Source organism: Prorops nasuta, unplaced genomic scaffold, assembly GCF_024137725.1.
Source record: "Prorops nasuta isolate Cenicafe-Biocafe unplaced genomic scaffold, Cenicafe_Pnas_1.2 PNAS00009, whole genome shotgun sequence".
Classification (NCBI taxonomy): Eukaryota; Metazoa; Arthropoda; class Insecta; order Hymenoptera; family Bethylidae; genus Prorops; species Prorops nasuta.
In genome coordinates, this window is record NW_027116806.1 from 2,305,210 (window position 1) to 2,332,314 (window position 27,105).

At 41.6% G+C, this 27,105-nt stretch overlaps 4 protein-coding genes across 4 annotated transcripts; 3 read left to right on the plus strand and 1 right to left on the minus strand.

The window, feature by feature from the left end:
* Positions 1–809: 809 nt before the first annotated feature.
* On the plus strand, positions 810–3,919 carry LOC136776150 (uncharacterized). Its single transcript, XM_066731526.1, has 2 exons — positions 810–2,775; positions 2,838–3,919. Exons 1-2 carry the CDS (start codon positions 810–812, stop codon positions 3,917–3,919), a joined length of 3,048 nt encoding a protein of 1,015 aa, XP_066587623.1.
* A 511-nt stretch (positions 3,920–4,430) lies between these two features.
* On the plus strand, positions 4,431–9,578 carry LOC136776152 (uncharacterized). Its single transcript, XM_066731527.1, has 2 exons — positions 4,431–5,228; positions 5,283–9,578. The coding sequence occupies exons 1-2, from the start codon at positions 4,431–4,433 to the stop codon at positions 9,576–9,578; spliced, it is 5,094 nt and encodes a 1,697-aa protein (XP_066587624.1).
* A 6,314-nt stretch (positions 9,579–15,892) lies between these two features.
* On the minus strand, positions 15,893–21,040 carry LOC136776153 (uncharacterized). Its single transcript, XM_066731528.1, has one exon. The coding sequence runs from the start codon at positions 21,038–21,040 to the stop codon at positions 15,893–15,895; it is 5,148 nt and encodes a 1,715-aa protein (XP_066587625.1).
* Positions 21,041–23,021: 1,981 nt separating this feature from the next.
* On the plus strand, positions 23,022–25,264 carry LOC136776411 (uncharacterized). The gene is made up of 6 exons (XM_066731920.1): positions 23,022–23,197; positions 23,311–23,532; positions 23,868–24,158; positions 24,242–24,372; positions 24,440–24,638; positions 25,175–25,264. The coding sequence occupies exons 1-6, from the start codon at positions 23,120–23,122 to the stop codon at positions 25,199–25,201; spliced, it is 948 nt and encodes a 315-aa protein (XP_066588017.1). The 5' UTR covers positions 23,022–23,119; the 3' UTR covers positions 25,202–25,264.
* Positions 25,265–27,105: the final 1,841 nt, after the last annotated feature.

Sequence of the window (27,105 nt, forward strand, 5' to 3'; positions counted from 1 at the left end):
CCACCTGTAGTGACTACGGGAATATAGTACGAGCGCTGTACAATTACATTATCGACGCGGTGGATAAAGAGGAAACTAACTCGGTGGGTGCTGCTATCTGTAGCGACTATTGGAACCTTACACGTTTTCTATGCAACAACGCTACCGGCGGGGCTGATAAAGGAAAATTCTACTATATGTGCTGCCATCTTTACGTGCAACCTACATATTAACGGAGCCTGCCGAGGAAAGGTGGCTATTCAGCCTTATCGGCGGTCATTTAAACCACATATAATACAAGTTGGAGCACATAAATTATAACTCGATCATTAAATAAATAGGATATAAGTGCTCACACACATATAGGTGTTGATAGCCTGGGCGATAAGCTGTACGGAGAGAATTGGAGGAATTTAAGCGGTCGAGTGGTGGTACATGCGAGAAATATCTAACCCCGAGCGACGTGAGGCCACCTTGCTTTAAGGGAAACAGGTCGTCACGCACCAATACATCCAACACTGTTACGCTCCTAAGGCAACTTAGGGCACTATTAACACAGTAACAGACTATAGTTATAAGCGGAGCCATTGTCGGGGCTTACTCGTATTTAATTTAAATTAAGAATTGTAAATGCGATACTAAGCTACTAACGCAAAGGGCGCGCTTCTAGTACCACCAGCTGCAAGACACATTTTAGAGCGACGTCTTCTAGAGCCACGAACTAAATTTTTCTTTTAGGGGGTTACGGACAAGGGTAAAATCTTAATACAGAGAAAGACGCCTGTAACAAGATTTGGGCCATATTTGGGCAAACGGAGCGTGGCGCGAGAATGGAAGAGGCGGAAGACGATCCGGATGACGGTTATGAGAACTTTAAGAGTCCCGAGCCGGTACCTAGAACGAACCTGAATAAAACTGCGACACCAACCGCCCAGGCGAACGAAAGTTTCCAACTAGACCCCATTACGGGCTTGTTCGAAAATGAGGTAACCCCCAGTATACAAACTGAGGCAACAGGTGGACCCACGGTGGGGAGAATTAGTCTACCCCAACGCCCAATGAGAAGCGACGACCCAGAGACACCTGATGGAATTAAGACGGTTGAAGAGGAAATGATGGGAGTGGTAGGGATGATAACGACCAGTGCATGCGAAAACGCCAACGCACTTGATATGGCCCTGGATGTTGCGGCAAAGGAGGTAGCGAACTTGGTTACCGGCGAAAAAAATACAAGGGATAACATGAAAACTGCGGTAGAAAAGCTATGTGCACAGATAGACCAGTTATATGAAATGACAGAAAAGAAAAAAGGTGTGAATAGAGAGATCCAGGAAGTAGTACGGCAAGTTAAGGGTGGTATGGCAAAGTTAAGAGGGAATATGGAAGTCATTAGCAAGGGCAGCGAACTTCTGGAAAAAATGGATACGCTAAGTAAAAAGTCGCAACAGTTTGCCGGCAGGCAACGTGATAGCATGGCGGAGGTGGCGCGTAAATGTGAGAAGATGGTGGAGGAAAAACTGCAGAAGGTTGTTGACAGAGAAGCGAGGCGAGTGAAAAGAAAACGAACATCACCGGAGGATCTAGAAGTATATAAAAAGAGGACGGGACCTGCTTACAGTTGCGACGGCGGAAGTGTACTAGGGGGACAGAGCGCTTCAGGTAGAGCATTTACATTCAACATGGCATCTAAAGAAGTAGAAAGCGAGAGAAGTAAGGAGAAGAGAGTCGCGTGGGAGAGAACTCCCGTAAGTAACAGAGGGGAATTGACCGTAGGGGACAAAGCAGAGGTTATGCGAATTCTGGGGGATGTAGGATCGTTAATGGCCAGAATATCCGGGGTCGAAGCTCCAAGGATACCACGTGTAACAGAGGCAAGCGAGAATAGATCTTGGGCTGAGGTGGCGAGAAGAGGACGATACGGTGGAGAAAGGAACTCTTGGCGCGGCAGGGGCCGCGTGCAAGGAAGAAGGGAACTCTTTAACGCCGGGACGTCAGGTGACGAGGCGACTGAAAGTGAGTTGGAGACCGGTGAACCGCGAAGGGAGATACAGAGTAGTGAGCTAAACCTAAACGGTACGGAAATTAGAGAGCAAAATGAAAGGAGGCTGACGAGAAGACCTAGGGAAGAAGCGGTCTGTATAACGGTAGAGGATAGGACTAAAAGGGCCCAAATTCTGGCAAAAATAAGAGCGGCGGTAAACCCGAAACAATGGGGCTTAGTGGTAAGCAAGGTAAAGGAAACAAGGGAAAGTGGCACGTTAATTGAAGTATCTGGCGGCGATGGTACGGCAGTGGAAAAGTTGCGGGAAGAGATACAGGCGGTAGTGGCGGAGGAAGCAACGGTGAAGACCTTGACGCCAAGGTCTACCATAGAGTTAAAAAATGTAGATTCGATTTTGGAGCAGCGAGACATAATAGACGGGCTAGTGGAGCACTTCGGAGATGATGTTAGGCATGCACGTGTAGTTTTTATGAGACAGTCCTACGGGGGAGGGAGCACGGTACGTTTAGTAGTAAAAGCGAAACTAGCGGCGGAAATAGTAAGGAAGGGTAAGTTTGCCCTGGGTTGGACGCTTTGTACAGCCAGGGAGGTCGATACACCCTTGCGATGTCTCAAGTGCCATGCGTTCGGGCATAAGGCAGCTGTGTGCAAGGCATCAATCGACAGATCAGATCTCTGCCTAAGATGTGCGAGAACAGGACATGTAGCAAGGGACTGCGAGAACGAACCCCGCTGTGTACATTGTTGCGAGGATCTAGGGGAAAACGGCAATCATGCGGCCGGCTCAAAAAACTGTGCGGCGATAAGGAGAAGGAGAATACGGTAGAAAAAATCAGATGCGCGCAAATTAATTTAGGTAGAGGAAGAGCGGCGCAAGCACTTTTCTTGGATTGGAGCGTCGAAGTAGGCATTGATATCGCAATAATCTCTGAGCAATACAGGAACATCGCTTCTGAAAGATGGTTCGCGGACAAAACCGGCAAATGTGCAATTTATCTGGTGAACAAGGAGATCAAAGTGGAAGAGCACGAAGCGCAAAATGGATTCGTTGCAATAAAAATGGGAGTAGACTGGTTGATCGGAACCTACTTACCACCAAATACGGCAGTGAGAATCTTTAGGGAACAATTGAGCGTACTGTCGAGCTTCATGACAAGTAAAAGAAACATAACTCTGCTTGCGGGGGATTTCAATGCTAGGTCGCGACTTTGGGGAAACCGGGTGGATACAAACAGAGGTAGGAGCTTGGAGGAAATAATAGAAGAGCATAACATGCTAATAGCCAATAACGGCAGGCATACTTTTAAAAATTCGAGAGGTTCTTCGGCAGTGGATGTCACATTAGGAGGTCAGGGTAGCGGAATGGTGATAACGGAATGGAATGTGCAGGACCTGGAAACCCTCAGCGATCATTTATACGTAACGTATAACTTGGTACCTTCGACGGGTCTTAATATCCATAGGAGTGTAGCAAAATGGAATAGGAAAACATTGGACAGGGAAATCTGCGCGCTAAACGCAGTATGGTGTGAGAGTTTTTCATGCGACAAGATGGAATGTGGCGCGAAGGCGATCAAGGCGATTCTCACGGGTGCTGCGGATGCATCCATGAAGCGGTTCTCTGTGCTCGGTAAACGCACTCAATCCTTCTGGTGGAACGATAAGGTGGAGACGGCGAAGAAGGCGGCAAATAAGAGTCGTAGGAAATACCTAAGGGAGAAAAGAGAGAATGTTAGTGTTAGAGATCGGAGTGGGGGCGCGAGCGGTCTGGGACTCTCAGGCCGTCTCGCTCCTGCTCACACTCAGTCTCTCTTGGTCCTACCTCCAATCAAGGCCGACAGATGGCTCACAGCGCAGAGCTCTCTCTCGCTGTTACAATTTGTGTCCCTTGTATATATTAACTCCCCAAGAGTTCCGTCAATTTGCGGCTCTATTTAAACGGTCTAGACTCTAGACTTTGTCTTTTCTTTCTTCGCGGTAGCTTAGCCATCACTACCTTCCTGCGACGCCACTAAGTCTCTTAGTACGCATTTCCGCTCCATCGTCGATTTCTTGGACTCCAAGAAATCTTCTTCCTTTCTCTCTTTCTTCGTAGCCTGGGAGTCTCAGGTTCGGAGAATCCTGTCCTGGGACCTGGGGATCACAGGGTGGGATTTCGTATTTGCAAACTTTGGGTGGATTACTCATTTACTGTTCAGCCTCCTTTGGAGCATTTTTATTTTGTATTTATTTTTCGCAATCAAATAAACTGCCTTTTACCAGATTTCCTGGGCGTTGTTTTTTGCCACTCTAAAGCCTCCCTTCCTAGACATCCTCGCGGACATCACACAATCAACTTTCACACAAATTTCTGGTCCTTCGAGCCGGATATAACCGGTACATTTTCCATTGAGTTGAATTTTGATTGGTGATTCTTCGAGGTGACTGGGGGAGTGTCTCTGGTGGCAAAATGGTAACGCAGGAGGAAATCCTCATGTGCGCAGGTCACGTTGGTCTTTATTGCACAGAATTAGAACGGCTACTGGTCAACACCAAAAAGCGGGGTGTAGGTAACTTTACCGTTCCTTATTTAAATGGTCGTCTGGCTAGTGCCAAGGAAACTCTCGCGAAAATACAAACGAATCATGTGACGATTACTAATCATTTAACGGAGAAAGATTTGCAGCAGTTTAACTATACGACGCAGAATACTTATGAGCGAGCTATGACGGCGTATTTAACTGCGGAAGAATACATTCTAGAGCAAATCGAGAATTTAAGCGGCGAGCAAGTCGCTCCTGTCACTGCAGGGCAGACCCATGCTCCCTCATTGAAACTTCCTAAGCTAGATTTACCCAAATTTAGTGGTGACTATTCTGAGTGGTCAACCTTCTATGACTCTTTCAAATCAATGATTCACGATAATTCGACACTACCAGGTGTTCAAAAGTTTCATTATTTAAAGGCATGTCTTCACGGAGAAGCTAGCTCAGTAATCCGATCCTTAGCCGCCAGTAACGATAGTTACTTAACAGCATGGAATGCGTTGGTGATTAGGTACACAAATGAACGAATTATTACGTCCAACCTTCTTAGCAAACTAACGCTCATTCCGAAAGTCTTTTCTGACAACCTCATATCCATAAAAACACTGCGCGATACCACTATAGTTGTGCTTGACTCGCTGAGGACGTTAGGATATCCAGTTGATGGTTGGAGTGCTATATTAGTCCACATTCTCTCAAATAAACTAGATCAAATTCTCAGTGTAGAGTGAGAGAAGGAAATAAAACGTGTTTTGAAATATCCCTCCTTCACTCAGTTCTTGGAGTTCATCACCGAGCAGATTAATATGCTCGAATCTATCAGTAACAAGTTCAAAGGTAGTAAACAAAACACTGATAAAACTTCTCGCCCTAAGTCGTTGAAATCACTCAACGCAATCGTTGATAAACCAAAATGCTTTTATTGTGACGCGGATCATCCTCTCTATCAATGCAACAGCTTTATTGCTTTGAACCCTCAAGCCAGATACAAAGCAGCGCAGAACAACTCACTTTGTATCAATTGCTTGAGACCTGGTCATTCGATATCGTCTTGCCGAAGTAATTCTCGATGTAAAAAATGTTCCAAGGCACATCATACGCTTCTGCATTTTGAGAAACAATCTAATCCGACGTCTCAACGTAATCCATCTCAAGCTAATGCACCCACCAGTCTTCAAACCATTGATCAGCCTTCGACTTCTGTTGTTGCCCATGTGAGTGCCATGGATGAACGCACGGCACTCCTTGCAACTTTTCTTGCGCGCGCTACAGCACCAAATGGCCGTCAAATTATGATTAGAGGCTTAGTCGACCCGGGCTCACAAACGTCTTTCATGACGGAAAATCTAGCCCAGTTATTAAGAGTTACACGCCGCAAAGTTAATGCAACGATTTACGGAGTCACAGGAGGTGCGGTACGGAACGTCTCGAGCAAAGCTGAACTCATCTTACAGTCAGTCAAACACGATCAGGCCTCACTCAAAGTGACGGCATTAATTTTACCAAAAATCACGAATTATAGTCCTCGGTCGTATTCACCGCTTGAATTCCCTCAATTAGGTTCTCTGGACCTCGCGGACGAATATGCTTCTGCGAGAAATCCAATTGATATTTTAATTGGTGCAGATTATTGCCCTCAGCTCTTACTGAATCAAATAATTCATTCATCGAACCGTGCACTGATAGCACAAGATTCGTTATTTGGCTGGGTTGTGTATGGTACACTCGCGTCGCCCACGCATACTGCAACAGTAAACGTTCTTCATTGTTGTGACTTCGATAAAACGCTTCGAGATTTTTGGGAGATTGAAGAAGCTCCTAGCACTTATAGTTTGACCCCTGAAGATCAATTATGCGAGGACATTTTCGCGAGCAACGTTACTCAATTACCATCAGGCCGCTATCAGGTTGCATTGCCTTTCAAGACAGAGTCCTCCAAATCGGCACTGGGAGCCTCTCGCAGCATCGCCGAATCAGCTTTAAAGCGAGTTCTCTGTCGCATTAACAAATCTCCTGAGCAGTCTGAAAGCTATACTAAATTCATTAGAGAGTACGAGCAGTTAGGACACATGGAGAAGGTCACAACAAACGCGATTGACGCAGGCTCCTTGGTTTACCTGCCTCATCACGCAGTATTTAAACTCGAGAATGGAAAACAGAAAATACGTGTCGTATTTAATGCGTCCGCTAAAACTAAGAGTGGTCTATCACTCAACGACGTACTCTTAGTAGGGCCAAAATTACAAAAAGATATAACGGCCATTCTTATGAATTGGCGTGATTTTCGTTTTATTGGCGTAACAGACATTGTTAAAATGTTTCGCCAAATTCTAATCCGTCCGGAAGACAGAAAATTCCAAGCTATAATTTGGAAAGATGATTCTGGAAATACTCAAATATATCAATTGAACACGGTCACATACGGTACCGGACCTGCACCGTTTTTAGCTTCACGGGTAGTGCAGGAACTCGCAAATCAACATGGTAATGACTTCCCAGATGCGAAGTCCACCTTACTTCACTCAATCTATGTCGATGACATTCTTTTTGGAGCTAACAACCTTGCGGATTTACGCAATATCCAATCTCAATTAGTTCAGTTGTTGGATAAAGGTAAATTCGAGCTCAGTAATTGGGCCTTCAATTCAGCAAGCTCAGCTCTCCAAGAAATTTCTAATGATTCTAGTAACGCTAATCTTAATTTTAGTAGCGAAAGTCTTAACGAAACTAGCAAAGTGCTGGGCATATCTTGGAATACCAGCTCTGATTCATTTCAGTTTATAATTTCGCCTTCTTCCATCACTAAGTTAACAAAGCGCATGTTACTCTCGGAAAACGCGAAGATTTACGATCCTTTAGGCTGGATCTCACCGTTCACCATTGTGTTAAAGCAAATAATGCAATCCACCTGGTTGCTCAAACTTAATTGGGATGACGAGGTTCCCGAGCTTATCCAATCTAAATGGATGTCTTATTACTCGCAAATGTGCGAATTAACAAAAATCACCATCCCGCGCTGGAATGGTCAACTTAGTGAAGCAGATAAATTAGAACTCTATGGGTTCTGTGATGCTTCAAATGTATCATATAGTGCTGTGGTGTATGCCAAATTCACCAACAACAATAATAGTCAAACATCAGTCAGCCTCTTAATGGCAAAAGCCAAAGTAGCCCCTCTTAAAGCAATTAGTATTGCTCGACTTGAACTAGTCGCCGCTGCTTATCTGACTAAACTAATGCTTCATATCAAGTCATCACTTAAACATTCAGTGCATGACATTTTTTGTTTCTCTGATTCACAAATCGTGTTGGCTTGGATTGCACAACATTCGTCCAAATGGAAAGTTTTTGTAGCCAACCGAGTCGAATATATACAATCAAGTCTACCAGAGGCTCATTGGTCTTATGTCAATACTAAGTCCAATCCTGCAGATCTCAACTCGCGAGGAATTCCTCCAAGCCAATTAATACACAGTGCGCTTTGGTGGAAAGGACCCTCAATAATTCGGGAAATGTCATCGGGAAATTCTCCTTTAATGTTTGAAACCAACGAGGAAATAAAGACCTCGTCGATCTATTCAAATCATGTCACACGAGACTTACCGTCATTTCTTTGTAACTACTCGTCGTGGACAAAACTAATCCGTGTTGTTAGCTATGTGTTGCGATTTATAGATCGAGCGCGTAGAAAAAATGTTTGTCAACACGCGCACGTGTCAGCTCTCGAGCTACGTACTGCAACACTGCGTGTTGTGAAAATAATTCAAGCTGCTGCCTTCTTAACCGATATCTTAACGTTGCAAGGCAAAAAGTCAATTCCGTCAAATTCTCGATTACTTTCTCTTGCACCGTTTTTAGATGTGCAAGGAGTTCTCCGAGTAGGTGGGCGTCTACAACACTCATTCCTGTCAGACAACCAAAAGCATCCCATTATTTTACCAACCAATTATTTAACCGAGCTACTCATTCGGCATATACACATTACGACCTTGCACGGTGGCCTACAGCTTACGTTAACAGTATTGCGGCAAAAGTATTGGGTAATCAATGCACGAAACGCTGCGAAAAGCATAATACATAGGTGCGTCACTTGCGTTCGTCAGCGTGCCAAGCTAGGAACACAATTCATGGGATCTTTGCCTACTGCTCGAGTAAACCGTAGCCATCCGTTTGAACATACTGGCATTGATTACGCCGGGCCCTTCCTTGTAAAACTGCATCAAGGCCGAAACTCAAAAACAGTTAAGTGTTATATAGCTGTTTTTGTATGCATGGCTACTCGTGCCATCCATCTTGAGCTTGTCTCCAAATATGATACGGATGCATTTTTAGCGGCTCTAGCTCGTTTTACTTCACGTCGTGGTAAACCCGCAGTGATTTACTCTGATAATGGGTTAAATTTTCAAGGAGCAAATAAGGAATTGAAACTTGCATTCCAAGGCTCTCTGAAACATGCGCAATCTATAGATTTTGAACCTATACGCGAAATAGAATGGAAATTTATTCCCGTGGCCACTCCTCATTGGGGTGGACTGTGGGAGAGTGGAGTACGAAGCGTAAAACATCATTTAAAGCGTATTCTCGGGACTTTTCTTCCTACGTTCGAAGAAATGACCACATTGCTTTGTCGTATTGAAGCCTGTTTAAACTCCAGACCTCTTTCTCGCTTACGCGATGACATTGAAAGCTTGGAATGTCTAACGCCAGGGCACTTCTTGGTCGGTCGCGCTTTACTCGCTCCACCCGAAATGTCCGTTCTAGATTTAAAGGAATCTACTCTAAATCGATGGCAGAAAATCACTCGGATTACCGAGCTTTTTTGGCAAAAATGGTCGGGCGAGTATCTGCAATCATTACAATCTCGTCCAAAATGGCAAATCAGAAATAACGATTTTCGTGAAGGGGACATCGTTATAATTAAGACTCCAAACGCTCCACCTTGCAAATGGAACTTAGGCCGAATTACTCGTTTAATCATCGGTTCAGACTCAGTAGCAAGAGTAGCTGTGGTTCAAACAGCTAATAAACAGATTCAACGCAGCCTAACACAATTGTGTAGGCTCCCGGCATAAATACAAATATTGACAAACAATCCCAACGGCTTTGATCTGCCGAATCGTACATCTTCACCTTGACGCTCTACTTATTAAATCAGTTCTCCGTAATCATGGCTAGTGACAAGGTGCCTAATTTAGTCGACAACGTCGAAATGTTCTTAAGTGAGGTTTGGGGTGAAGAAGCGAACGCGTCCGATGTACTGGACCTTTCCTTCAGTGACTTGAGTCTTTCGGACGATGCTCCTTGTGTGGACTCTCTCCTGGAACTTCCGGATTTGCTTGTGTCAACGAAGGAGGAAGAAGACTCCAGGTTGCCGTTCATTTCAGATTCGCCCTGTCCACCCGAACCAGAATCAGCTGACGTTAGCATGGAACCCATTGCGGGACCTTCTCGTGCACCAGCACCAGCAATTGACTTAGCTGTTTTGTACGCGAGCAGTTGGGAGAAGGGAATCTTATACGATTCTACCGCTAAGGAGCTGGAGCGTACAGCAAAGTACGTTACAGTTTTAGCCTTCGGACTCACACACCGTATACCATTGCACGCTGTGTTGAAATATCGGCAGTGGAAGACGTGGGATCCCCAAGGAAAATTGCTCTTACGCTGGACTCCAGCGCTAGAGCTGAAAACTGCCAAACTCCTCGTTAAAAAATGAGTTAGTCTATGACCACTGGTGGATATTCGGAGCTTCGCTCAAAGGTTTTTTTTTTTCTCTCTCCACCATGGTCTTTGCTCTTACGGTGTTTTCACCATTTCAAATTTTAGCACATAAGTTTAGTTTCATGTCCAACATCTACGAGATTCATTTGAATTGACGCAGGATCGTCAATGCGGGGGAGGATTTGTTAGAGATCGGAGTGGGGGCGCGAGCGGTCTGGGACTCTCAGGCCGTCTCGCTCCTGCTCACACTCAGCCTCTCTTGGTCCTACCTCCAATCAAGGCCGACAGATGGCTCACAGCGCAGAGCTCTCTCTCGCTGTTACAATTTGTGTCCCTTGTATATATTAACTCCCCAAGAGTTCCGTCAATTTGCGGCTCTATTTAAACGGTCTAGACTCTAGACTTTGTCTTTTCTTTCTTCGCGGTAGCTTAGCCATCACTACCTTCCTGCGACGCCACTAAGTCTCTTAGTACGCATTTCCGCTCCATCGTCGATTTCTTGGACTCCAAGAAATCTTCTTCCTTTCTCTCTTTCTTCGTAGCCTGGGAGTCTCAGGTTCGGAGAATCCTGTCCTGGGACCTGGGGATCACAGGGTGGGATTTCGTATTTGCAAACTTTGGGTGGATTACTCATTTACTGTTCAGCCTCCTTTGGAGCATTTTTATTTTGTATTTATTTTTCGCAATCAAATAAACTGCCTTTTACCAGATTTCCTGGGCGTTGTTTTTTGCCACTCTAAAGCCTCCCTTCCTAGACATCCTCGCGGACATCACACAATCAACTTTCACACAGTTAGAGAAATTAGACGTGTAACTTACCTGGAGGCGCGGGCAAACCTGAGAAGGGAAATTATCACAGCTAAAGATATGGCGTGGCAGGCCTTTTTGGATACGCTAAACGATGACCCATGGGGAAGGCCGTATAAGCTGTACGTGAGTAAATTCAAACGCGTGAAATTTGTTAATATACCTTTTGATAGAATACCGGGACTAGTAAATGAGCTGTTCCCCCAAAGTAGTGCGAGATTCCCAATTACGATGTGTGTACCTGATGGTGTGACCCCAAAAATGGTATCTGAGGAGGAAATTAAGGCGGCAGTCAAGCGGATGAAACTCGTGTCGGCACCAGGTGAAGATGGGATTTTTGCAAGCGTAGTGGGAGTTGCGGCGGTTGCGGAGTATCGCAGATTTGCTGTATACTTCGACAGGCTCTTTGAAAAAGGATATTATCCGTGTGACTGGAAAATACAGAGACTGGTACTGTTGCCAAAACCCGAAAGCGATAAGTATAGGCCAATATGTCTGCTATCTACCACGGGGAAGCTTTTTGAACAAATAATCAAGGGCAGGTTAGAGGATATTTACGATGAGGAGCTGGCGTCTCAGCAATTTGGATTTAGGAAACGCAGATCCTGTGTAGACGCGCTAAGAAGGGTTTTGGATTTAATGACGGTAAATAGAAACACAGCGCAACTGATCAATGCAAGGAGTTTAGACGCAAATGGAGAAAGGGGAGAAACGTTGAGGAGAATCGAGTGCGTAACCGATGTCTGTGTCTTGATAACTCTCGACATAAGAAACGCCTTCAATACTATCGAGCACGAGGTCATTCTAAAGCAGCTCCGAGAAAATAAAAGGGTACCGGCATATCTGGCGGAGATGGTGCGGGCCTATCTAACGGGTAGAACGCTGAAATATGTAAATCCTGCTAAGGAAACTGAGGTATTTGAGGCGAAGGTGTCATGCGGTGTCCCCCAGGGATCGGTATTGGGACCATTGATATGGAATATCGGGTTCAATGCGGTCTTTGGGCTGGCCTTACCTGAGGATTGCTATATCACGGGATTTGCCGACGATCTGGCGCTAGTAGTTAAGGCAGTGGGGGTTCAAAGGCTTAATGAGGCAGCAAACATGGCGCTAAAAGTGGTGAACGAATGGTTAAGTTCGGTTGGGTTGGTTTTGGCGGTGGATAAGTGCAGGGCACTGCCATACACCAGGTACGATGCTGATAGGCTGACGGAAATAGAAATAGGAGTGGCGAACCAAAATATTCCCATGGCGGAAACGGTAACTTACCTGGGGGTAATAATAGATCGGCGTATAACTTTCGATGCGCACGTGAGTTACCTGTGCCAGAAGGTTAAGAGGGGAGCGAACCACTTGGCAGCTTTAATGCCGCGATTAAGGAGCCCATCACAGAGAGTGAAAACTCTATATGTGAGTATTTTGGAGTCTATCATTTTGTATGCAGTGCCGGTGTGGGGAAAGGCCCTTAAAAAGTGCAGAAACCTGGAACGTTTGGAGAAGGCAATAAGGAACCCTCTTTTGCGTGCGTGTGGTGCCCATAAAACGGTGTCCATAGATGCGTTGTACGTAATTAATAGACGAATACCAATAGACCTTTTGGCAGAGGAGCGATGCGAGGTGTATAGGAGGCGTTGTGCAGCAAGACTTGCGAACACATTGGGTGATATGCCCAGAATTAAGAGGAGTGTTAGAATACAGACTATGGCGAATTGGCAGACGAGGTGGGGGTCACTAAACAAGGCGAGGTGGACCTATAAATTGGTACCAGTGTTGGATTCATGGTGCTGTATAACGAGGGCTCCAGTTGACAACTACATAGCGCAGGTAATGACGGGACATGGCAACTTTGAAGTGTACAGGCTAAAAATAGGCAAGACTATGAGAGATGCGTGTATTTGGTGCAATAAGGAGGGGGAAATAGACACTGCGGAGCACACCCTGACACACTGTGCGGCATGGGGTAGAGAGAGGGCAACCCTGATCAGAGATTGTGGATTCCAGTGGGACATAGACCCCCGTAGTTTCATAACCATTGCGGCGAAAGAGAACAATTGGAGAGCGTTCGCAAAGTTTTGTGGGGTGGTAATGAGAGCCAAGGATCAGTGGCGGAGCGAAGGAGCACCCATGGAGGGAGAAGGCCGAGTACAAAACCTCCCTATGGTGGAGGAATAAGAGGGAGGGGCTGCATCCATAGCACGCGGCTTGAAGGATTTCATATTAAGCTACCAAGCCAAGGATGTAGTCACTGTTGGGGTTTTAGTGGGTAGTCCCAGAAATGGGGAGTCCCACATACCCCGCCTAGAAGAGGCGGGTATGCGTAAACGCATTTCCCCAGCAGAATAAAGACAAAAAAAAAAAAAAAAAAAAAGGGTGCTAAGGAGTTAGACTGCCCCGAGGTTAGGGTGCTAAGGAGTTAGGCTGCTTCTAGGTTAGGGTGCTAAGGGGTTCACTTTTAATACCCCTTTAATAACTCAAATCTAACTTCTACCTTCTCTCTCTCTCTCTTTATAAAACTCTCCCCATTGCTAAGACAACCTATCAAGAAATTACTTCTCCTTCCCTTATTAATTTCTCTTATCTCTCTACAGCCTCTTTCTAAGAGTTAATCTACCTGCTCGACGCCACGGGACAACAACTTTTATAATTCTACCATCACCTAAAAGGAATTAGACTCCAAATACTCGACTCATCTTACATAAACTATTCTGGCCTTAACTAAATGGCCTTAGGAATTCATTTTATCCTACACCTACATTAAAAATTTATTGCTCTCATGTAACATTCTTATCGCTTTCTAAATCACTTAAATACGCCCTTCACTGATCCTTCCTATCATATTTATGCGTCAACATGTCTTAAAAAAAAAAAAAAAGAGCTCTCTAGATACAATTTCTTTAACCAATCTCATCTTTTTTATTATAAAGTCTCCTACAACTTTTTCTTCCTTATTTATATTTTGTCAACAATAAAAAAAAAAAAAAAAAAAAAAGAGAGAGAGAGAGACGCAGAGGCGGATTCCTCCTAAAAGCCTTACTCCCTCACCCCTCCCCATCACTCTCCAAAACACACTGTTCTCTACTTTTCACTTAGTAACAACACTTAGTAACAATAGGTAGTGGGAGGTGGGGAATTAGGAGTAGGAATTAACAAAAGAAGGATGACCTTATCTCTCACTTGTCCACTCTCTTCTACACAGCTGTATCCTCTAATTGCTCTCATAAGGTAATATTTGATTTATTTCACTCTAAATACATCATTCTTAATATCTTTTTATTCTTTAAACATATCTTACTCTAAATACTAATAGCACATCTCTTTCTCTCTGAACATAACCTCCAAACTCACTCACTCATTCTACCACCTACCCTCAAGTTGGAACATTCTCTTTTACACAACTACTTTTAATAAACTTACTTCCCAACCTGTGTGAAAGTTGATTGTGTGATGTCCGCGAGGATGTCTAGGAAGGGAAGCTTTAGAGTGGCAAAAAACAACGCCCAGGAAATCTGGTAAAAGGCAGTTTATTTGATTGCGAAAAATAAATACAAAATAAAAATGCTCCAAAGGAGGCTGAACAGTAAATGAGTAATCCACCCAAAGTTTGCAAATACGAAATCCCACCCTGTGATCCCCAGGTCCCAGGACAGGATTCTCCGAACCTGAGACTCCCAGGCTACGAAGAAAGAGAGAAAGGAAGAAGATTTCTTGGAGTCCAAGAAATCGACGATGGAGCGGAAATGCGTACTAAGAGACTTAGTGGCGTCGCAGGAAGGTAGTGATGGCTAAGCTACCGCGAAGAAAGAAAAGACAAAGTCTAGAGTCTAGACCGTTTAAATAGAGCCGCAAATTGACGGAACTCTTGGGGAGTTAATATATACAAGGGACACAAATTGTAACAGCGAGAGAGAGCTCTGCGCTGTGAGCCATCTGTCGGCCTTGATTGGAGGTAGGACCAAGAGAGACTGAGTGTGAGCAGGAGCGAGACGGCCTGAGAGTCCCAGACCGCTCGCGCCCCCACTCCGATCTCTAACAAATCCTCCCCCGCATTGACGATCCTGCGTCAATTCAAATGAATCTCGTAGATGTTGGACATGAAACTAAACTTATGTGCTAAAATTTGAAATGGTGAAAACACCGTAAGAGCAAAGACCATGGTGGAGAGAGAAAAAAAAAAACCTTTGAGCGAAGCTCCGAATATCCACCAGTGGTCATAGACTAACTCATTTTTTAACGAGGAGTTTGGCAGTTTTCAGCTCTAGCGCTGGAGTCCAGCGTAAGAGCAATTTTCCTTGGGGATCCCACGTCTTCCACTGCCGATATTTCAACACAGCGTGCAATGGTATACGGTGTGTGAGTCCGAAGGCTAAAACTGTAACGTACTTTGCTGTACGCTCCAGCTCCTTAGCGGTAGAATCGTATAAGATTCCCTTCTCCCAACTGCTCGCGTACAAAACAGCTAAGTCAATTGCTGGTGCTGGTGCACGAGAAGGTCCCGCAATGGGTTCCATGCTAACGTCAGCTGATTCTGGTTCGGGTGGACAGGGCGAATCTGAAATGAACGGCAACCTGGAGTCTTCTTCCTCCTTCGTTGACACAAGCAAATCCGGAAGTTCCAGGAGAGAGTCCACACAAGGAGCATCGTCCGAAAGACTCAAGTCACTGAAGGAAAGGTCCAGTACATCGGACGCGTTCGCTTCTTCACCCCAAACCTCACTTAAGAACATTTCGACGTTGTCGACTAAATTAGGCACCTTGTCACTAGCCATGATTACGGAGAACTGATTTAATAAGTAGAGCGTCAAGGTGAAGATGTACGATTCGGCAGATCAAAGCCGTTGGGATTGTTTGTCAATATTTGTATTTATGCCGGGAGCCTACACAATTGTGTTAGGCTGCGTTGAATCTGTTTATTAGCTGTTTGAACCACAGCTACTCTTGCTACTGAGTCTGAACCGATGATTAAACGAGTAATTCGGCCTAAGTTCCATTTGCAAGGTGGAGCGTTTGGAGTCTTAATTATAACGATGTCCCCTTCACGAAAATCGTTATTTCTGATTTGCCATTTTGGACGAGATTGTAATGATTGCAGATACTCGCCCGACCATTTTTGCCAAAAAAGCTCGGTAATCCGAGTGATTTTCTGCCATCGATTTAGAGTAGATTCCTTTAAATCTAGAACGGACATTTCGGGTGGAGCGAGTAAAGCGCGACCGACCAAGAAGTGCCCTGGCGTTAGACATTCCAAGCTTTCAATGTCATCGCGTAAGCGAGAAAGAGGTCTGGAGTTTAAACAGGCTTCAATACGACAAAGCAATGTGGTCATTTCTTCGAACGTAGGAAGAAAAGTCCCGAGAATACGCTTTAAATGATGTTTTACGCTTCGTACTCCACTCTCCCACAGTCCACCCCAATGAGGAGTGGCCACGGGAATAAATTTCCATTCTATTTCGCGTATAGGTTCAAAATCTATAGATTGCGCATGTTTCAGAGAGCCTTGGAATGCAAGTTTCAATTCCTTATTTGCTCCTTGAAAATTTAACCCATTATCAGAGTAAATCACTGCGGGTTTACCACGACGTGAAGTAAAACGAGCTAGAGCCGCTAAAAATGCATCCGTATCATATTTGGAGACAAGCTCAAGATGGATGGCACGAGTAGCCATGCATACAAAAACAGCTATATAACACTTAACTGTTTTTGAGTTTCGGCCTTGATGCAGTTTTACAAGGAAGGGCCCGGCGTAATCAATGCCAGTATGTTCAAACGGATGGCTACGGTTTACTCGAGCAGTAGGCAAAGATCCCATGAATTGTGTTCCTAGCTTGGCACGCTGACGAACGCAAGTGACGCACCTATGTATTATGCTTTTCGCAGCGTTTCGTGCATTGATTACCCAATACTTTTGCCGCAATACTGTTAACGTAAGCTGTAGGCCACCGTGCAAGGTCGTAATGTGTATATGCCGAATGAGTAGCTCGGTTAAATAATTGGTTGGTAAAATAATGGGATGCTTTTGGTTGTCTGACAGGAATGAGTGTTGTAGACGCCCACCTACTCGGAGAACTCCTTGCACATCTAAAAACGGTGCAAGAGAAAGTAATCGAGAATTTGACGGAATTGACTTTTTGCCTTGCAACGTTAAGATATCGGTTAAGAAGGCAGCAGCTTGAATTATTTTCACAACACGCAGTGTTGCAGTACGTAGCTCGAGAGCTGACACGTGCGCGTGTTGACAAACATTTTTTCTACGCGCTCGATCTATAAATCGCAACACATAGCTAACAACACGGATTAGTTTTGTCCACGACGAGTAGTTACAAAGAAATGACGGTAAGTCTCGTGTGACATGATTTGAATAGATCGACGAGGTCTTTATTTCCTCGTTGGTTTCAAACATTAAAGGAGAATTTCCCGATGACATTTCCCGAATTATTGAGGGTCCTTTCCACCAAAGCGCACTGTGTATTAATTGGCTTGGAGGAATTCCTCGCGAGTTGAGATCTGCAGGATTGGACTTAGTATTGACATAAGACCAATGAGCCTCTGGTAGACTTGATTGTATATATTCGACTCGGTTGGCTACAAAAACTTTCCATTTGGACGAATGTTGTGCAATCCAAGCCAACACGATTTGTGAATCAGAGAAACAAAAAATGTCATGCACTGAATGTTTAAGTGATGACTTGATATGAAGCATTAGTTTAGTCAGATAAGCAGCGGCGACTAGTTCAAGTCGAGCAATACTAATTGCTTTAAGAGGGGCTACTTTGGCTTTTGCCATTACGAGGCTGACTGATGTTTGACTATTATTGTTGTTGGTGAATTTGGCATACACCACAGCACTATATGATACATTTGAAGCATCACAGAACCCATAGAGTTCTAATTTATCTGCTTCACTAAGTTGACCATTCCAGCGCGGGATGGTGATTTTTGTTAATTCGCACTTTTGCGAGTAATAAGACATCCATTTAGATTGGATAGGCTCGGGAACCTCGTCATCCCAATTAAGTTTGAGCAACCATGTGGATTGCATTATTTGCTTTAACACAATGGTGAACGGTGAGATCCAGCCTAAAGGATCGTAAATCTTCGCGTTTTCCGAGAGTAACATGCGCTTTGTTAACTTAGTGATGGAAGAAGGCGAAATTATAAACTGAAATGAATCAGAGCTGGTATTCCAAGATATGCCCAGCACTTTGCTAGTTTCGTTAAGACTTTCGCTACTAAAATTAAGATTAGCGTTACTAGAATCATTAGAAATTTCTTGGAGAGCTGAGCTTGCTGAATTGAAGGCCCATTTACTGAGCTCGAATTTACCTTTATCCAACAACTGAACTAATTGAGATTGGATATTGCGTAAATCCGCAAGGTTGTTAGCTCCAAAAAGAATGTCATCGACATAGATTGAGTGAAGTAAGGTGGACTTCGCATCTGGGAAGTCATTACCATGTCGATTTGCGAGTTCCTGCACTACCCGTGAAGCTAAAAACGGTGCAGGTCCGGTACCGTATGTGACCGTGTTCAATTGATATATTTGAGTATTTCCAGAATCATCTTTCCAAATTATAGCTTGGAATTTTCTGTCTTCCGGACGGATTAGAATTTGGCGAAACATTTTAACAATGTCTGTTACGCCAACAAGACGAAAATCACGCCAATTCATAAGAATGGCCGTTATATCTTTTTGTAATTTTGGCCCTACTAAGAGTACGTCGTTGAGTGATAGACCACTCTTAGTTTTAGCGGACGCATTAAATACGACACGTATTTTCTGTTTTCCATTCTCGAGTTTAAATACTGCGTGATGAGGCAGGTAAACCAAGGAGTCTGCGTCAATCGCGTTTGTTGTGACCTTCTCCATGTGTCCTAACTGCTCGTACTCTCTAATGAATTTAGTATAGCTTTCAGACTGCTCAGGAGATTTGTTAATGCGACAGAGAACTCGCTTTAAAGCTGATTCGGCGATGCTGCGAGAGGTTCCCAGTGCCGATTTGGAGGACTCTGTCTTGAAAGGCAATGCAACCTGATAGCGGCCTGATGGTAATTGAGTAACGTTGCTCGCGAAAATGTCCTCGCATAATTGATCTTCAGGGGTCAAACTATAAGTGCTAGGAACTTCTTCAATCTCCCAAAAATCTCGAAGCGTTTTATCGAAGTCACAACAATGAAGAACGTTTACTGTTGCAGTATGCGTGGGCGACGCGAGTGTACCATACACAACCCAGCCAAATAACGAATCTTGTGCTATCAGTGCACGGTTCGATGAATGAATTATTTGATTCAGTAAGAGCTGAGGGCAATAATCTGCACCAATTAAAATATCAATTGGATTTCTCGCAGAAGCATATTCGTCCGCGAGGTCCAGAGAACCTAATTGAGGGAATTCAAGCGGTGAATACGACCGAGGACTATAATTCGTGATTTTTGGTAAAATTAATGCCGTCACTTTGAGTGAGGCCTGATCGTGTTTGACTGACTGTAAGATGAGTTCAGCTTTGCTCGAGACGTTCCGTACCGCACCTCCTGTGACTCCGTAAATCGTTGCATTAACTTTGCGGCGTGTAACTCTTAATAACTGGGCTAGATTTTCCGTCATGAAAGACGTTTGTGAGCCCGGGTCGACTAAGCCTCTAATCATAATTTGACGGCCATTTGGTGCTGTAGCGCGCGCAAGAAAAGTTGCAAGGAGTGCCGTGCGTTCATCCATGGCACTCACATGGGCAACAACAGAAGTCGAAGGCTGATCAATGGTTTGAAGACTGGTGGGTGCATTAGCTTGAGATGGATTACGTTGAGACGTCGGATTAGATTGTTTCTCAAAATGCAGAAGCGTATGATGTGCCTTGGAACATTTTTTACATCGAGAATTACTTCGGCAAGACGATATCGAATGACCAGGTCTCAAGCAATTGATACAAAGTGAGTTGTTCTGCGCTGCTTTGTATCTGGCTTGAGGGTTCAAAGCAATAAAGCTGTTGCATTGATAGAGAGGATGATCCGCGTCACAATAAAAGCATTTTGGTTTATCAACGATTGCGTTGAGTGATTTCAACGACTTAGGGCGAGAAGTTTTATCAGTGTTTTGTTTACTACCTTTGAACTTGTTACTGATAGATTCGAGCATATTAATCTGCTCGGTGATGAACTCCAAGAACTGAGTGAAGGAGGGATATTTCAAAACACGTTTTATTTCCTTCTCCCACTCTACACTGAGAATTTGATCTAGTTTATTTGAGAGAATGTGGACTAATATAGCACTCCAACCATCAACTGGATATCCTAACGTCCTCAGCGAGTCAAGCACAACTATAGTGGTATCGCGCAGTGTTTTCATGGATATGAGGTTGTCAGAAAAGACTTTCGGAATGAGCGTTAGTTTGCTAAGAAGGTTGGACGTAATAATTCGTTCATTTGTGTACCTAATCACCAACGCATTCCATGCTGTTAAGTAACTATCGTTACTGGCGGCTAAGGATCGGATTACTGAGCTAGCTTCTCCTTGAAGACATGCCTTTAAATAATGAAACTTTTGAACACCTGGTAGTGTCGAATTATCGTGAATCATTGATTTGAAAGAGTCATAGAAGGTTGACCACTCAGAATAGTCACCACTAAATTTGGGTAAATCTAGCTTAGGAAGTTTCAATGAGGGAGCATGGGTCTGCCCTGCAGTGACAGGAGCGACTTGCTCGCCGCTTAAATTCTCGATTTGCTCTAAAATGTATTCTTCCGCAGTTAAATACGCCGTCATAGCTCGCTCATAAGTATTCTGCGTCGTATAGTTAAACTGCTGCAAATCTTTCTCCGTTAAATGATTAGTAATCGTCACATGATTCGTTTGTATTTTCGCGAGAGTTTCCTTGGCACTAGTCAGACGACCATTTAAATAAGGAACGGTAAAGTTACCTACACCCCGCTTTTTGGTGTTGACCAGTAGCCGTTCTAATTCTGTGCAATAAAGACCAACGTGACCTGCGCACATGAGGATTTCCTCCTGCGTTACCATTTTGCCACCAGAGACACTCCCCCAGTCACCTCGAAGAATCACCAATCAAAATTCAACTCAATGGAAAATGTACCGGTTATATCCGGCTCGAAAGACCAGAAATTTGTGTGAAAGTTGATTGTGTGATGTCCGCGAGGATGTCTAGGAAGGGAGGCTTTAGAGTGGCAAAAAACAACGCCCAGGAAATCTGGTAAAAGGCAGTTTATTTGATTGCGAAAAATAAATACAGAATAAAAATGCTCCAAAGGAGGCTGAACAGTAAATGAGTAATCCACCCAAAGTTTGCAAATACGAAATCCCACCCTGTGATCCCCAGGTCCCAGGACAGGATTCTCCGAACCTGAGACTCCCAGGCTACGAAGAAAGAGAGAAAGGAAGAAGATTTCTTGGAGTCCAAGAAATCGACGATGGAGCGGAAATGCGTACTAAGAGACTTAGTGGCGTCGCAGGAAGGTAGTGATGGCTAAGCTACCGCGAAGAAAGAAAAGACAAAGTCTAGAGTCTAGACCGTTTAAATAGAGCCGCAAATTGACGGAACTCTTGGGGAGTTAATATATACAAGGGACACAAATTGTAACAGCGAGAGAGAGCTCTGCGCTGTGAGCCATCTGTCGGCCTTGATTGGAGGTAGGACCAAGAGAGACTGAGTGTGAGCAGGAGCGAGACGGCCTGAGAGTCCCAGACCGCTCGCGCCCCCACTCCGATCTCTAACACAACCTCTTTTCTTTCTTAACTTTCCACTCACACTACTTAACTATAGTCCTTTTTCACAGCCTTTTCAACTTTGCTGCTGCTCTTGGGACTGGTCTCCATTGGGGACACTAAAAGATTAACTCGACTCCTAATTACTGACTAATTGTTTAACATTACTCAGACCTGGTGACCAAGTTGCGCCACTGCGACTCTGACTCCTCAACCCTTCAACTACTAGTACAACTCAACGTTTTATTTACTCTGTAATTCTTAAAAGGTAAATTTTATTTTCTATTTTATTTCTATTTCTGACTTGTTCGTTAAAAAGGAAAAATCAAGCCTAATTTCTCTCTCTCCTACCTGTTTCTTTCCCTCAAACCCTTCCTAATGGCACTATCTTTCCTAGGCCCTCACCCGCACTAGCTCTATACTCTCAGCCTTGCTTACTCTTACCGAACACTTAGCTCACCCCATAGAAATATAATATATAGTCAATTTGCTTCAACTATTTATCCTTATAGTCAACCTCGACTCATGTATATCCCATGCGCCACTCTAGTCTTACTACTAAATGAATAATACACTTTTACTTCCTCCAATATTTTATTCAAACTTAACCAATTCTTTATTAACAGTAGCTTAATCATAAATTCTTCTTTAAACCTACAATTAAATAAACAATGTCTCCAACATAATAGCCTCTTCCTCTTTCTTCACGCTCTTGAAATCTACTTTCCCATCTCATACTCCTACATATCTCTCACATTTTTATACTTAGACTCCCTACGTTACTCCTCTTGCAGCTTCAACAAAACTCTCAGTGACCTACCTGGAGCTCCGAATAAAATTCTCTTACTAATTAACCTACAATAAGAGTCTCTAATTACTTGCAATGGCTACCAATGGTACCGTCATGATTGGGCATTGCTCTCTGAAAACAGTTAACCTAAAAACTTAATTTTAACTCAGTGGATCATTAGACGTATCTTATAGGAGTTACCCTCCTGTGTGAATTTGAGCTCCAAAATGCCAATCTGCACTCGATTATAACCTGGATACTTGAGTTTGAACTTTATGTGGGTGTTACTGAGTGATCATGGAGTGTCGAGCCCAGGAGGTATAACTCCAGGCTATTTTGATGTTAAAGTTACACGCTGAATTATGGTCGAGATGTTAGTTCCAATAGGGGCGTTAATATCGCTTAGGACCATTCTGGCCAGGCCACTAAGTATCCTATCTACGTAGTTGTAGTGCTCTGCGCCCACTGTGCCTGTATTGTAGACAGCGTCTCGAGCCGTGTTTAAAAATTCACTTATCGCTCCAAAATTGGTTGTTTTTTGTATAGCTTTTACTTAAACAAAGTTGGAAAATTTATATTTTTTTAAAATGGGGAAACGATGTGCAGTCGACAACTGCAGAAGTGGATTGAAAGGAAGAAAAGTGTCCATTTTTCAAGTTCCAAAGGTATAGTTATATTTATTAATTTAATAATTACTGTATGATTATTTAAAATAAAAATGTTTAAAATGGAAAATTGAATCAATAAAATTATGCTTATTTCTTTTGATTTGTATAAGTGTCCAATCCGTCAAGCAACATGGAGAAATATTTTAAAATGCTCAAAATATCTAACTGAAAAGGATGGTATATGTGAGCTACATTTTGAAAGAACACACATTTTAAAAAATTATACGACACTCTTACCTGATGGAACAATTGATTTAATGCAGCGAGAAAGGAAAGCTCTGAAACCTAATGCTGTACCCTTCTATATAAAGAATGACACAAATACTACAATGGTATAGTATAAAGTATACATAAGGAATAGAATTAAGAAGAATATTGCATAGAACGTTTTACTTAGTTTTGGTTACATTTATCTAATCTTTCATGTTTCATAAAATGTATTGTATTTACTAAATATTTGACATCTGAAAGTGAGTACTGTGGAGTAAATGTTTTTTTTCCAATGACAGTTTTTACTATTTTAATTTATATCATCAATAATCATACTTAATTCATTATGTGATCTACTACTTATTTGGTGCATTGCAAATTAATTTTTTCATTTTTAAGCACTTATATCACTTTATTTATTTCTAGCTTTCATTTTTAAATCATATTGTCATTGCAGGAGTTGGATATAAATGAAAATATAGAAGAACCTGTTACAATAGCACAAAACATGAATGTATTAGAAAATATTGATAACGAAGAAGCTGCAGAACTCAACTATGAGAGAGAAAATAATAGAAATTCTACGTGCTTAACTTTTGAAGAGATTGTAGAAATTATAAAGGATATAAATATTGAGGGGTGGGCCTGGATTTTTGAGCCAAACACCTTTATAGCATACATGCATATAAGCAAAACTGACTTCCAGATAAAATCTATTGTAAATATAAGCAATGATTTGAAAATTACGGTCAGTATGAGAAATAAAATTTTAAATTATAAGAAATATAGGAAGTAACATTTAATCTTATTTAATGTCAATATATTTTTCAGGTTTCATTGCCTGGAATGTCAGTAATAAAAGATATAAGTGTGCAGCTTACAAACAGAGCAGATGTATTAAGTTGGCTACGTAGCATAGAAAATTTAAAAATTTGTGTAGGAACAGGATTTAAAGAAAAAAAGTGATTATATATTACTTATAAGTACATTTTTCTGTATATATAATATTATATTATATATTTTTTGCAGGTATTCACTGAATTGTAGTGCAATTATGAATCAGGAAAATGAGTACAAAAAATGGATGGGATTCCAACGTTGTGTTAGTTGTAGATTAGCACGAAAAGATTTACAAAAAAAACAGAAACGACAACAAGGAATTAAAAAAATGAATTTTAAAGTTAAATACAATATATGTCGTAGAGAAAAACGGTGCCTACAAAATAAGGTAAATAATCCTATATCATGAAATTATATTTATTATTATTTATTCACCAAAACTTAGTAAAATCACTAAAATACTATTTTTATAAATGAAACAATAAAAATGAGTATTTTTCTAACTCGTTTAAGGACAAAATATATAATTCAAGCACAGCTATTGTACTTAATTTTTGTCCAAATAATGTTTTTGCATTAATATAGTATCTCTGAAGTCGTGTTCGGTAATTACTGTAAGTAAACTTCAAGTACCGAGAATCTATATTTTATGCGACAAAAATTATGAATTTCTACTTGCAACTTACTTGCAATAATAACCGAACACGGCCTGAATTCTTTAACAATGGTTTGATAAAATGAATAAATTAATCTTAATGAAGTAAATTTTAGCAAATAAATTTGGTTACTACTGGATATTTTTAGTTCAAGATAAAAAAATACTAACCCCTTATATTTTTATTTAGGCAATAGTCCACTAATATTATATAGCTGTATAATAGAACTAATGAATATAAGGTTATAATTTGTTTAATACATTTGCAGAAATTTTCACCGTGGGATGGGTTTTGAAAAATCTAATATAGATTTTTGACAAATTGGAAATCAGAAAATTTCTTTATATTTTTATTTAAATAGCATAACAATTTCATAATAGAAAATATCAAACAGTCCACTTCGGTTAATAACCACCAGCGACTAATAAAATAATATATTTTTAATTATGCTATTTAATAAAAAAATAAAGTGAGAAGATGACTATGAGGGGATAAAACAACTAATATTGATCAATCAAAAAACAACTAATATTGATCAGTCACTGCAAACACCAAGCTGAACCAGCTTCACCAAATAAAAGAATAAGTTAAAGCATTGTAAAATGTATATTACATTGTTTTTCTTTTTATGAATAATATTACAAAATTCCAAATTTAAAATAGGTGTATTTGTTTTTAATAAAAAATAGATTTATTATAGCTTATTCGTGCTTTTTCTTAAAGAGTATATGGTTTTTACATTAATTGATTCATTCATTTATAAAAAAATGTTTGAATTCCATTTAGATTAAAATATACTTAAATAATTAATACAAATTTTTTAATTAATTTAATTTTTTTATTTTTAATTTCAACTTTGTATTTCTAATTGATAGGTAAATTTGTATAAAGGCATAATAAAAGAAAATAAGGAAAAATATGATCGTTCAAAGGCAGAAATATTTCAGGAAGAATGTTCTAAATTTCCGATTGAACAACAAGAATTAGTGAAGGTATGCCAAATGTCAGCGAATGTAAAGAGCTCAAAGGGAAGACGTTATTCTCAACAATGGTTATATCATTGTCTTCTTCTAAGAATAAAAAGCAAAAGTGCCTATAACCATTTACGTTCCCGTGAAATTTTGCCACTCCCGCATATAACAACACTAAATAATCATTTAAAGAATATAAGTAGTGATTGTGGTTTTCAAGATTCAATTTTTCACTGTTTGAAAATAAAATCTTCTGAAATGAATTTAGTGGATAAACGAGGTTTTTGTTTATTGCTTTATTATAAACTTTCATGTAAACTTCTATAAGCTAATTGTGACTCCTACCACAACCTGTAAGGTAAAATTTCATTATGTAGGATTGCAAATTTTTGGAAAATACGTATACTGATTAAATAACTTACAATAAATTGGTAATCCTACACGGTAAAATATTTTATCTTACAGGTCTTGATAGGACTCACCCTAAGTTATTGCAGGTTTATTTCATTTTTCTCTATTATAGGTACATTATTACTTGATGAAATGAAGCTGAACGAAGCTATCCATTTTGATTCAAAACTCCTAGAATTCAAAGGGTTTACATACATTGGCGAGAAAACTCCTGCATTCCAAACAAAAAAAATGGCAGATCATGCGTTAATTTTCATGTACCAACCATTTCGAGGTACATGGGTTCAAGCAATAGGAGCTTTTTTAAGTAAAAATTGCGTTACGAGTGATGCTCTGGAAAAATTAATCATTGAGGCCATATTGCTACTAGAAAATTCAGGTTTTAACGTAGATGCAGTTTGTATGGATGGGGCTTCATGGAATCGGAAAGTTTGGACATCTTTAGGTGTAAATGAAGGATGTGTGAGCAGTAGGCATCCATGCGACGTTTTAGAAGAGATCGATTCGGAAGACAGCGAAGCAACTGACAACGCTTTAGAAAGTGGCCGAAGATTATTTTTTTTATCAGATTTTCCTCATCTAATTAAAACTATGCGAAATAATATTATCAGCAGATCTGAAACTTTGGTAATCTTTACATTTTGTCTAACTAGAAATTTGGCACTTCAAATGAATATAATTAAAAATAAAATCATTTATAGACTCCAGATGGCATCATAAAATTATCTCATTGGGATGCTGTTGTTGCTGCAGAAGGGCGAACCATAGCAAGTTTAAGAATTGCATCTTTAAAGCCAGAACATATTCGACCGAAGCA